The sequence below is a fragment of the Astatotilapia calliptera genome, chromosome 11, assembly GCF_900246225.1.
Source record: "Astatotilapia calliptera chromosome 11, fAstCal1.2, whole genome shotgun sequence".
Taxonomy (NCBI): Eukaryota; Metazoa; Chordata; class Actinopteri; order Cichliformes; family Cichlidae; genus Astatotilapia; species Astatotilapia calliptera.
In genome coordinates, this window is record NC_039312.1 from 29,555,777 (window position 1) to 29,567,828 (window position 12,052).

The 12,052-nt window shown below is 41.3% G+C and overlaps 1 protein-coding gene across 4 annotated transcripts in view; it reads right to left on the minus strand.

Annotated features, from left to right (window-relative positions):
- Positions 1-12,052, minus strand: part of LOC113031648 (HORMA domain-containing protein 1) — a 42,045-nt gene that overhangs the window by 23,143 nt on the left and 6,850 nt on the right. For 2 of the 4 annotated variants that reach the window (XM_026183924.1, XM_026183925.1), the window contains exons 14-15: positions 11,482-11,565; positions 10,579-10,636 (exon numbers count right to left, since the gene is read on the minus strand). In XM_026183924.1, coding sequence (XP_026039709.1) covers positions 10,579-10,636; positions 11,482-11,565 — 142 coding nt within the window. Of the gene's footprint in view, positions 1-3,864; positions 4,164-9,423; positions 9,563-10,578; positions 10,637-11,481; positions 11,566-12,052 lie in introns of those variants that run through there. The other 2 variants (XM_026183927.1, XM_026183926.1) reach the window with 2 other exon arrangements.

Consider the following 12,052-nt stretch of genomic DNA (forward strand, 5'->3'; position numbering starts at 1 on the left):
TTAAAAGCATTCTCAGTGACATACGCACACATGCAGTCAGACTAGAATACTGTTCAGTTGTTTGCAACTAATGCGCTGCTGCTTCCAGATACTGGTACAGTTGGATGACTTGGCACGGGCTCACCCGGCGCAGAGGGAGGTACGCCTCTGCTGGGTTGGAGTCTGGCTGCCTACTGAGAGAGGGGGCTTCTGGGTTTGCTTGCCTGGAGTAATGTCGATAAATCAATAGGACACACGTCACTGCAAGCCCAGAGAAGCCACATGAAACTGTCATTGATCGGCATAAGGTGGAGTGTGTGGGGGAAGAGGGGTAAGGCAAGGGGGAGGGATGGATAGTGTTGGGATGGGAGGGGTGAAGCTGTGGGGGAAGGAGGATCCAAACATTTGGAGCCCAAGGGTCATCTATTTCCCCTTTACTCCCACTTCCTCTACCCCTAACAATGAAGGCTAGCGCATGGATGGGGTGTCAAAGGTCAGCTCAGTAGCCAGTGGTCCCTGAACAACAGTGTTGAGCCACGTGCCTGTCAATAGTTCGCTGTCACAGCTCACAAAACACAGAATGCCTCTGGTGCTAGAGGACAACCGCTGTGTTGTCCACAGCAGTGCTGCCTTCTACACACCAGCATGCTGTGCTCACGCTCGAGTTTCTCTATGCTGTCATTCAAGCAAATCCGCAGCAGTTTGTGATTTGTCATTCATGACTTCTCCCTCAATGAAAATACCAGAATACACTTGTAAAACAGGGCAGTCTTCAAAGAAATGCACGAGCCGTATGCATTTCATACAACACTCTCAGGAACCACCATCTCCTCCTATGCAGCAATGTCAGCAACCGCAACAGCCAGAAACAGGAGCACTGAGCGTAGCAAGAAGCCACAGCTGATTGCCTTCCCTCCCACTCTGTCTCTTGCTCTCTCCTTCTCAATCCTGCATTTTCAGCAGTAGTTGCAATTGGCGATCAATACAGTATATGATCGACACGGGCCCTAGATCATGATATCTATTCCCTTCTCTAAGGGCTAACCCATCTCAGCGCCATGGCTCTGGAGCCTGTGGTTCAATCGGGGTTAGAAGTTCAGTGCCTGCGATGGTCAGAAAGACAGAGACTCAGTGATCGCCTGGGTGTCAAGTTCTCCTGACAGTCTGTCTGGCTCAGCCTGCTGGGTTTTGATCTGAAGAAAGCTCGGGCTAACCTTGGCCACAGCACCACTCCCACCCTCCTGCCTGTCTTCACTTCTCAGTCCTTTTCAGTATCTACCACGCCATAATTCTCTGCTGTTGCGTCTACAGTTGCTCATGGCGAGCTAATGACCACCACATTGATCATGCCTGCTCGACCTCCAAATTGGGGTCAACAACAAAAGAGGCCAAGTCTCCAGTGTCAGGAAACAATTGCCATTTTCAAACTGTCATTTGTACGTCTTCTTCTGAAAATAACACAGAACAAGGAACCTGGATTTGTACCCAACATGCCGCAACCTACTTTGCCTTCGAGCGTCCTTCAACCCCCATAAGGAGGGTCACCTAAATCTCCACAGAACCACTATCCTCACTGCCATTTTTCACCACTGATTTCCAGCAAGCTTTTAACCTTTATGTAATTTTTTTAATTGTGAAAGTTGACACCAGACAGGAGCCCCTTGTCACCTTTGCATTCGTTTTTCTGACATTTTCATTATCACGATAGGTATAGGAAATAGACAGGTGCAAAATGCATGGCAACCCTCTGTCCTTGCTCGACCGGTTGCCATGGAAACGGCTGATAGAGTAGGTTATCGATCGCTGTGTCCAGTCCCCCTACGTTCCCCCACCCCCTGTACCGACTTTTTTTCTGCAGTGATGGGCGTGGATCAATAGCCTGTATATTGTATGGTTTTCTCACCATTCGCCCTCCATAATAGCAAAACCCCCCAAAAAAAAACAGCAGGGAGAGAGAGAGAGAGGCAGAATTGTAAAAATGTAAGCGATCATATTTAATAGGAAAGATGAGTTGAAAAAAAAATCAAATCAAGAGAAAAATGCCTGGAGTCTGATGAAATGTAAATACTGTGGAGCTGTATTTGTATTAAGGAAACTGAAAATTCCTACCAAAACAAATAAGCAAGCAAACAAGAAAGACAGAAAGTTGTAGAAAACCTCAACATTCCTCCTGTCCTTCTGTCACAGTCACTTCAAATTCTACCTTTTACTTCTCTCTGGCAGACTATTTTCACATACGTGTCATGCTGCATTTACCCGCATGTTTTTTATTTCAATTTACTGAAATCTTTTTTCATTTAAATTAAGTTTTACTATCAACCATCAGAGAGGTCCAATTCATGTCTTTAAAAACGTGACGATGAATAGAGGAGCCTCTGCAGACCTGGGGGAGCTCGTTTAAATCTCGCCTGAGGGATCCCTCAAGCGAGGGGTCATGGTTGAAGTCATGGAGCAGTAAATTTAAAGGTGGGCACTCCTCAAGGTGTCTCTGTCGCCCCGAGGCACGGTCATCACAATTCCAAGAAAGGTGGAAATAAAAGTGCACTGAGAACACAAAGGCTTTTGGCACTTCTGGAGAAATTAGCCGGTCAGCTCACTGATGGTCAACCACCTTGGCTTAGCTACAAACAGCCCACACCCCCCCTTGGCCCACCCTTCTAAATGACATGATCCCATACATCACTCATCATTCAACTCACCATTTCTCAGTACAGTATTGATATTACACTGACAAATGAATGTGAAACAGGCAGTTTAGATGTAATGAGTTTAGGAAGAAATCTGAAAAGCAGGAGAGCAAAAGTGTAAAGGACATTGCATATATTTTTACTCCACCAGTCAAGTTCTCCTTTCATGCACCACTTCACCTCTCAAAGTTTCACATTTTATAGCCATATTTACAAAAAAAATTGAAGACTTAATACATGTGGATGAGGTTGAGCCTATATGGAGGGTCATATTGTCCATTTTTCTCCTTTCGAACCAAGTTGCACTTATATACAGTCTCTCCCCCTACACACATATGTCAATATGTTTGGTCTTCAGTGGTAGGAATGTGCCCTGAGGCTCCCATATAAAATTAGCAGACCATTCCCATGTTGGCTTCCTTTCATGCCCCCACTTGCAAAGCGGCCGACGCCACTGTATCAATAATTCAGCCACAATTTAGTTGTAGTTGGGCCACATGTTACGGGTCAGTTGTAATGGGTGCTATTGCTACCGGATGCCTGCTCCATCTGATGGGTTTTGCAGGAGGTTTGTGGCCAAATGGCCTGGGTGTCCTATCACTTTTTGACTAATATAGATCTCCATGTAAGTCTGCTGAATTTTGCCAAAAGCATTTCAGAATAATGTGCAATTGCAGGTCATGGTAATACTGTCAAATAAATAAGGTCTATTTTGTTCTTAAGGGTGCAGGGTAAGTTCAATAAACAAAAAAAAAGTATATTAAAATTACTACCTTTGTGTGCATTTATTGAAAACTTTTACCATTCTTTTACGCATGTTTTGTTTCCTGATCTGGTTTGCTACAGTTCAGCTGGCACAATTAGAAACATATCAGAAAATATGTTAAATTTTGTTTAAAAAAAAAAGAGCGCCTACAGCACCATTGTGCCTATACAACAATAAGGCGGCGTGCATGATCATGTTATATGGATCAATTCATTACCTCAATAATTAAAAACAAAAATCACGCAGCTTTATTGGTTTTTGTAGTAAAGAAAACAAAAAAAGCCCACAGATCAAATAGCTTTCTTCAACATAACATATCTTTAAATGTCTTTTCCCCACGCAGTGGAGAGTTAGCTATATGTGAGGTCATCAAGTTGACAACAAATTGACACTTCAGAACACAGCTCAGCCTAAACAACCACATGAGTGTTTTGAGGATTCATCCATCGAATCCACAGTGGCCTCAAACAAGTCTTGTGGGATCTGCTCCCCCGCATGCATCCCACCAACACTGCTGGATGTCTGCCCTCCTGTCTTAAGCCAGCCTTGGGGTGGTGGAGCTGCTAATCTCACACTATAGCTGAATTGGAAATCCGCATGTGTACGTCCATGTTGGACGGGAGGGAAGGGGCTGGGAGTGGAGAGAAGTGGCTGCCCTTGCACCTTGGTGAGATGAAAAGCTCTCAAAGCCTGGAGAGCAGGAAAACACTGGCAGGGCAAAAGTCAAACTCCTAAGGCCACAGAGAGAGAGAAGAAAAAATCCCAAACTTTTTCTTGTATCCTCTGGCAGATTGTGTGTGGTCAAACTGAGGGCTTAGTGTTAAAACTGAGTTATTGTATATGAAATGTGCATTCAGTGCCACAGAAAACTTCTGAGCAACTTGTGAAAAGCTGCCTGACAGCAGTGACCTGGTTTTGCATTTGGTATTTCACTGTACAGTGAGTTTGACAAGTACAATTTCAGAAATTTTTAGCACAATTTTATTTTATGTTTTTTGCACAAGGGATTGCATCATGTAGTACATTTTTTATTTAATTTTGATAAAAGTTATTGTGAAATGTACCAGAACAAACCTGCAATTATAATTAGGGCTTGAAATGAGATTATTCTTACTCAAACACATGACATTTGAGCACTACACAATATGTATGTGATGCAAGCAAGAGCAACATTTACCTCTTAAAATGCTTGACAAATACATATGTTGTTCTGAATAATGTGTGACACACAAAAGATTCTATTCTCATTGAAATAGCAGCTGTTTTGTTGGGTTTTTTGTTTTATTTATGTATTTTTTGTTTTGCTCCACTTGCTGATTTTAAGTGAACGGGTCTATTTTTCTGAAAAAGGTGAGCTCAGGTAAGGATACAAAATATAACCATATACAATACTATCTTTATGTTGCAAATGTGACACAGTGTGCTAACAAACAAAATTTATGCGACATTAACAAAGCATTTACAAGTCAGTGTTACCATAAAGTACATGAAGTTTCCTTATCTGTTTAACTAGTAATGAAAAAGGTTTTCTGTCCATCATTTTTTGTTTTCTTCTTTGTTTTTTAAACAAACATATTGACATATTGATAGACTACGAGAGACTATTGTTGATTGATTGCTTCTAGAATTTTTATTGAAAGAATATTTTAGATTCTGTTTTAATGTAGAGCATCCTCGCCTAAAATTGACATCTGCTTTTTTTGTCCTTATAGCTTGTTAACAGGTTAAAATGCTGACAGACTTACTTCAGAATTGTGTCTGGCTGATCTTTTAATCTAATTCAAAATTAAGATAAATTCATCAGATGCGGGGGAGATGCAAATAAGAATGCCCAAAGGAACTTTTAGTTTTTTACTTTAGTTCCTGTGAACATCTGGTGATCAGAGACCACACTGCTATCACTCCAGCTCTAAAAAAAAATGAACTCAATGTTCTATAGTGTTTTTATTCTGTGCTCATTTCACAAATGACTTCTACATTAATTAACTTGCTTAAAAATGTAAAATTCATGCCCCCAGCTGTGGCAATGTTGACCATAATAATTTCTTTGTCTGTTTTCTGAGTTTTTTCAGAAACTACAGTAAATTCAACCATTTAGAACGATCAATACAGACTCAGAGAAAAAAAAATCCACTGCAGATGCCTGAACAGCCGATGCTAGAGGTTAAGTGTTCCTGAGTACACATCGGGGTATGTGTGCTAAAAAATAAATAAATAATTATATATATATATATACATATATATGAGAGAAAAGCGTAAAGCGCAGAAGTGATCTATGTCCTTAAGCACCTTGGTGTGCTTTGCTGGCTCTCCTGATGAGCTGTCGCTGTAAGTGGGTAGAAAAACACCTCTAAGTGATGTGGGCCTTTAGTCACCTGACCATCACGAATGCCACTGTGGGCCCCTAGCTGGTCCAAGTCTGCATGGCACGGCAACATATTGCGTAGGTATAAGGCAGTCAGTAGTTATTCATCATCCATAATGTTAACGATTACAGCATGTCGATAACAAACCCAGGAGTTAAATGAGTTTGTGCACTCAGCTACGCCTGTGCCTCGGCAGTTCAAGGTCACTCCCTCCCGTCTCTGACAGGAGGGATGATTCCCGGGCCAAGCTGCAACCACACACATCTTGCCTCAAGGTCAAGTGTGCCACTATTTAGAACAAATAGATACATAAAACACTCAATCTTGTGTGTGTATAAGGTATGGGCCAGGACCTTGGGCCGGGATAAAGTTGGCCAGCAGCTCGTATATTTCGTCCTGTACTTGTATTTCAGCTTGACACTTTGTCACCCCACACCCCCTCCACTCACTTTAACGTTTTGAAGTCCCTCTTGTGTGACTGAACGCAAAAAGTTAGCATTGATTCTTGCTATGTTAGAGCTCACCAGAGTGCAATGTGGATGGATCTCGAGCATCTCGGGGTGACAAACTGTGTTTATCATTCAGTCCGTTGGCCAGCTGAATTTAGACTCTGCAGCCTCCTTTAAGCTGCTCGTTCAGACATACCATGACCAAAGCAGCTATTCACCTATGGATGGCTGAAAAAATAAAAACACAGAGGGCCTTTGTGTTTGAGCAGAAGCAGGACACGGCTAGGGCACGTGGTGAGAGGATACACTTGATTTGGAGTCAGTTACCAGCTCACGCCTATCATAATGGACAATGGGGCAAGGGCAAGTGTCTCCCTCTCCTAAGCTTTCCTCTCTCCCTCACCCTGTCTCTTGGCGTGCTTCCCCCAGGAGACACGAGCCGGGGGCTGGGCGCTCTGATGGCCAAGCGTGACATTTAAACCCCTGCCCTGCGGTAGCTTTAGGGGGGCTTTATGGAGTAGATGGGGGGCCACAGAGAGGTCCATCTGAGCACAGTGAAAGAAAAAAGGGGGTACGGGCAGAGGCTCACCCTACAAACCCCCTATTACTCAATGCACACAAACTACTCACCCCCCACCTCTATGCTTCACCCTGCAGAAATCCTCAGTATGTCAGTACGGTGGGGGCTCCATTGTGCACGGGTCTTCCACTGAAGAAAAGGACCCTTTGGTGATAAACAATTCAGCTGTCCACTCTGATCACAATGGGGGCACATCCCATTGCTTTGAGCATCTGTTTCGAGTAGGTACTGGTCCCCTCGCTGCTCAGCAGCGTTGACCATACAAACACGGTGTGCAACTAAATCCCTGAATCTGCTGGCCCACTACCACCTGCTCTCATCCTCCCCTCCTTTTATTATTCCTTATTTGGATCAATACTGTTGACTCCACTGCAGTATCTCTCAAAAGACAAGTTGAATAGCCTTGTGCTGGCTGTTCAGTAGGATCGCATGCTTTTTAAATTGTCTACAGTGTGGCAGCAAAACTGCATGAGCTGATTAAGGCGTGCATGAGAGAGAAGATGCTTTTCTGCCAAGACACAGGGCACAGAGTTATCTATGTAGGCCTCATACGTACAGCAGAGTCCATGGCTACTTATCACCCCCTTGTGGACATTCAGCATACATCATTCCTGCTTTTAAATTTGTCCACTCTTTTTATGGTGAGACTGTTGGTCTATATGGTTACCTGGTTATATGTATGTAAACTTTTTCAATGTTGTTACATACTATCATTTATCAGATTAAATTATTATTGGATGATCCTTTCCACCGCACTGTACCTGTAATGTTTATCTTATTTATGGCAGAAGGGCAGTGTTTACCCAGCAACGCTGCCCTTCTGCCACACATAAGGAAAACAGGAAAAGGACATCTCGTCCTTTTACTGAATTACTTCAGACTGTGGGAGAATGAACATGAGATTCATGTAAACATGTGCAACACTAATACATTTTTAAATTAAGGCTGTTGGTTTTTTTTTTTTACATCTTGTAAAGTTGTTTTGAGTATTTGCTTATTTATATCTATTTGTAACACTTTAAAATCAAAGTGATCTGCATTTTTAATTGTTTCAGTTTCTTTAATTTGTTTTAATGTCATTTTATCTTACATTTTATAAAATTGCTTTGCTTTAGCAGAATGCACGTGAGTTTCTACTTATTATGCAGAAGGAATTATTTCAATAATATATATTAAGATACATTTTTAATCATATTAACCAATAAAACTGTCTGGAAAGTCCTGTTTGCAACTCTCTTTCAAATTCGGAAATTCAAAGTTCAAAATTTTCAAGGAGAATCGGTGAAAGGCAGTAAAATAAGGCAAAGAAAAAATACTGCGAAGCAATAGTAATAGTATTAATAGTAACATTAATTATAGTGATCAAGAATACATTGAGATATGGTTCACTGTTTTATGTGGTTTTCCAGAAGATACGTGAATGACATGTTTTCTGGATTTCATCCAATATCTCTGCCAACTATCTGATTCCAAGGGGTTAACTGTGAGCAGGGCACTCTGCTGGGGAAGCGCTAATCAGCTCGGAAACATTTGCTGCCCTTCTGGCAAGGTCAAAAGGGTCACGGTCCCTGGGCTGGATGTCCACTCCATCCTGTGCTCCTCCCCCATTGCTGTAAAGCCCAGCCTCCCCTTGGGGCCTATAGGCCCTGCAGGCACAATCACAGCAACGCCACTATAGGCCAACAGAAGCTGGCTTTAATCTATATGGAGCCCTGGGATGGACTGCGGCTGTCTGTCCATCAGCCTGTCAGTGTGTCTTGCCTTGACCGTACATAAGCAGCCATGGACCAGAGCTATCGACTTAGACAATCCGAACCCACATTTGTGATTGGTTTGCAGAGCCATCCGGTGGGCCCCTCCTGCTGTTTGACCAGGTGATTGATCTGTTAACACTGGCCACTGGACGTGTGTCTCTGAATTTAATTTCAGAATTCATTTCTGTGGGACGTGTGTGTACAGAAATGATGTAGAGTCCCAGGATCAAATGAAGGATTGATGGTTTCATCTGATATCTAAGTAAAAATGCAATTTAGATTTCTTTTCCACCCTTTATCATTAGATATTTGGAACGTGCCTAACAGGAACACTGACCAACCCTTAAAGCATGGCCTTATATCATTCTTACAATTTTAACAAAAATGTGAACAGTGTCTGCGTCTCTAAGCATTAAAGTCTTGAATCACCAGAGGTTAACCCCTTTGAGTGAAGATAATTTCTCAATATTTTTATTTGTCAGGCCATTATATTTTCCAGGCCTTGAGGCATTTTTTCTTTGTAACAATATCTCTACTATAACTGAGATACTGTTTATCAACAATACATGAAAACACCTGTAAAGAAGCCTTTGTTGTCAAGGCATTTCATCACTTATCAACAGCAAGAGAATCTCCTGCTGTTAAAATAATAAAAATGCTGAAAAGGGCACTAAAGTCAGGCTGAGAGGTTAGGTAACCCTGATTCATTTCACAGCTCATAAAGAGCACCAACGCATCGGTGAGTGGGTATTGTCCACCATGGATTTCCCAGTCCATTCTGCTTTATGCTTCTCTGTTTTCAGAAATGCCCATAAAACACAAAGACTATGAAATAAATGTGACGACCAAGACAATGCCTGAGTTAGGAAGTGAGGGCTGATTTGATGGAGTCTCTCTTTCTCCACTCTGGCCTGCTGCAGACGTGGGGAGAGGGGGCAGGCTGCTTGGATATGCATCACAAAGGCTTCCTGCAGTATTGATCTGCAGTGGGTTAAGGCAGTCTATCAGCAAATGTCCCTCTCTCTGGGAAAAACAATAGATTAAAAACACACAGCTTGCAGGGCGGGAGGCTGCTGATGGGCCCTTATCTGGGCCCAAAGGTCACTGTGTACAGATATAATCCACTTTCACTTAACAGCTTCATTTAAGGCACCTCGCATGCAAATGGTGGCATTTCAGGGTCTATTCAAAGACTGAGGTTTTGTTTTTCCAAGAGGCAGGCAGGGTTTTTTTAAACATTCTTTCAGAGATGGGTTGAAAGTGTTCAGTGCTTAAGCTTTAGTGGTTGAGTACATCATCTTTTCCCAAATCAAGAAATGACCACAGTGTTTTTATGACACCTAATAATGAAAAATGTATCATCTGAAAAAATTTAAATGCCCTATTTTATTCATAAGATATTGACACAGCAGGTAGTGCTGCATATTTCATTAAACTGGAGCTCTGTCACTCCAGTGGAAAATGTATAAACCCTTACACTATGGAGCAAATAAATGCACAAACTTAGAAATACAGCAAAAATATCTATGTGTAAAAACTCATTTTTATAATTTACAGCCAAATTTGTAGTACCTTGTCCCCCTTTCCACTAACAAGTTGAAAACACAGGTTATACTTTGATGCCCTCTTTCTATTTAATTAAAGTTTGCAAACTGATTTATACATAGGGCATATATAATGGTTACAATAAAACAAACAACCATTAAAAAGTAACAAACACTGTTTTGGGCATAGGTATTCCAACATTACTGATGAACATCATTTAACAATGTATTTCAGATCACTATGTCATTCAAACAACAAACCTAACCATCGGACAGTAATGGCACAACCTCAAAATGTTTCTGAAACATCGCCAAAAAAAGTCAGTAACACGTTCTAAAAATCAAACTGTGGAACTTGTGATCAAAATCGAAATTCAAAAAAGAAAAAACATCACTGCTGGATTAACAGTAGGCTGTGATGTCAGTAGCGTTCTTTAGGCTCGCTAAACTTACGTTTCTTCGTAGGCAAGTCGGTGGACGGCGTTTCCTGACTGGTGGGAAACTGAGAAGCCTGAAAACAGCAGAAGAAACATGCATTTGACATTTAGTAAAGCACGGCTTTATGTGTCTACTGACAGGCACCATCCCACTCTGAGAAACCAAAGCGACCAGTGTTGACTCATCTGTGGAACAAACGGTTCCTACGCATTTTCCACTTATTAATCCTAAATCTGCAGAACACATCTTGGTTATGCACGAATACTGCAGTATTATCAAACAAATCAAATCGTGTTTTTACGAACCGAGTGATAGGTCATGTGAGGACATGTTTCCACCCACATTTACATTTCTTTTGACAACAGGTAGTAGTTTTGGATAAACTACCAAATTATTTTCATTTATTTAACTACAGTCTGTTTGTTGCCCATGCATGCTTAGGTTTGTCTCCTGCTGACAAACGTAGAGAAACACACTTTACTTTTCCAACCTTGCAAAATCTACAAAAGTCTGTATAATAAAAAGAGTTTTCATTAATACAGAATTACAGAAGATGTTAGCAATGCTACTTAAGCAGCTACATGACCATTTTCATGCCTGATTTTGTGCTTACTTTTTGTGCTTGAAGACCATTACATCCTAAATGAGCAGAGATGACCTTATTGGGCCCATATCTATTATATATTTCAAAGATGTGCCTGATTAAGACATCAGGTTTACATGATAATATAGTAATTGCTGCCTTAAAAAAGGCAACTAGTCTTCCACTGTTCAAAATGTTACAAACTCTAGAGAGTTTCATAAGTACAATTTCAATTTCTGCACAGTTACAAAGTGTTTTAGTGTGGAGGGGGTTGTCAAGCTGTAATAGAGTGAGGCGAGGACCTGTAGCTAATAGGTTTTAAATGTTAGACTGACCATAGTTGGCTTGATGATCCTTCCACTCCTGGTCCTTTTCGTCCCCACCTCCATATAAGAAGTCTTCTTCACCAGAGTGTCCATCTGACAGAGGAGAGATGATCCTTAAAGCCAGTGATTATTAAGTACACTTGAGGCACTCGGCTGCCGTCAGCATTTTTGCGTTTTGAACAGATTAGAGGTCCTTAACTTTTTAGTATTAGCATTTATAGCGCTCTTGAAGGCAAAGTTAACCCCCCACATTTCTGGATAATAACACTGTTTTTTTGTAAATAGTGCAGACTTTCAGCTTTAACTCAAGGATTCACAAAAATAATGCATTAACTGTTTCATTCCTTTTATTGAGTCTCATAAATGGCTTCCTTAACTTGTATCTCTTTGGACCTCATAGTAAGAGTTTCGATGAACAGCTACAAGATCAACATTTGGAATCAAATCCAGATCTTTATTTTTATTTTTTCTATCTGTCATGGAAACATTAGGGGATAAGCCTCACCTCGCCATAAACCTCCACATCAGTTAACCAGTCAATTTTACAAAACAGTTCTTGAAACACTTTTTTAGTTTCAGC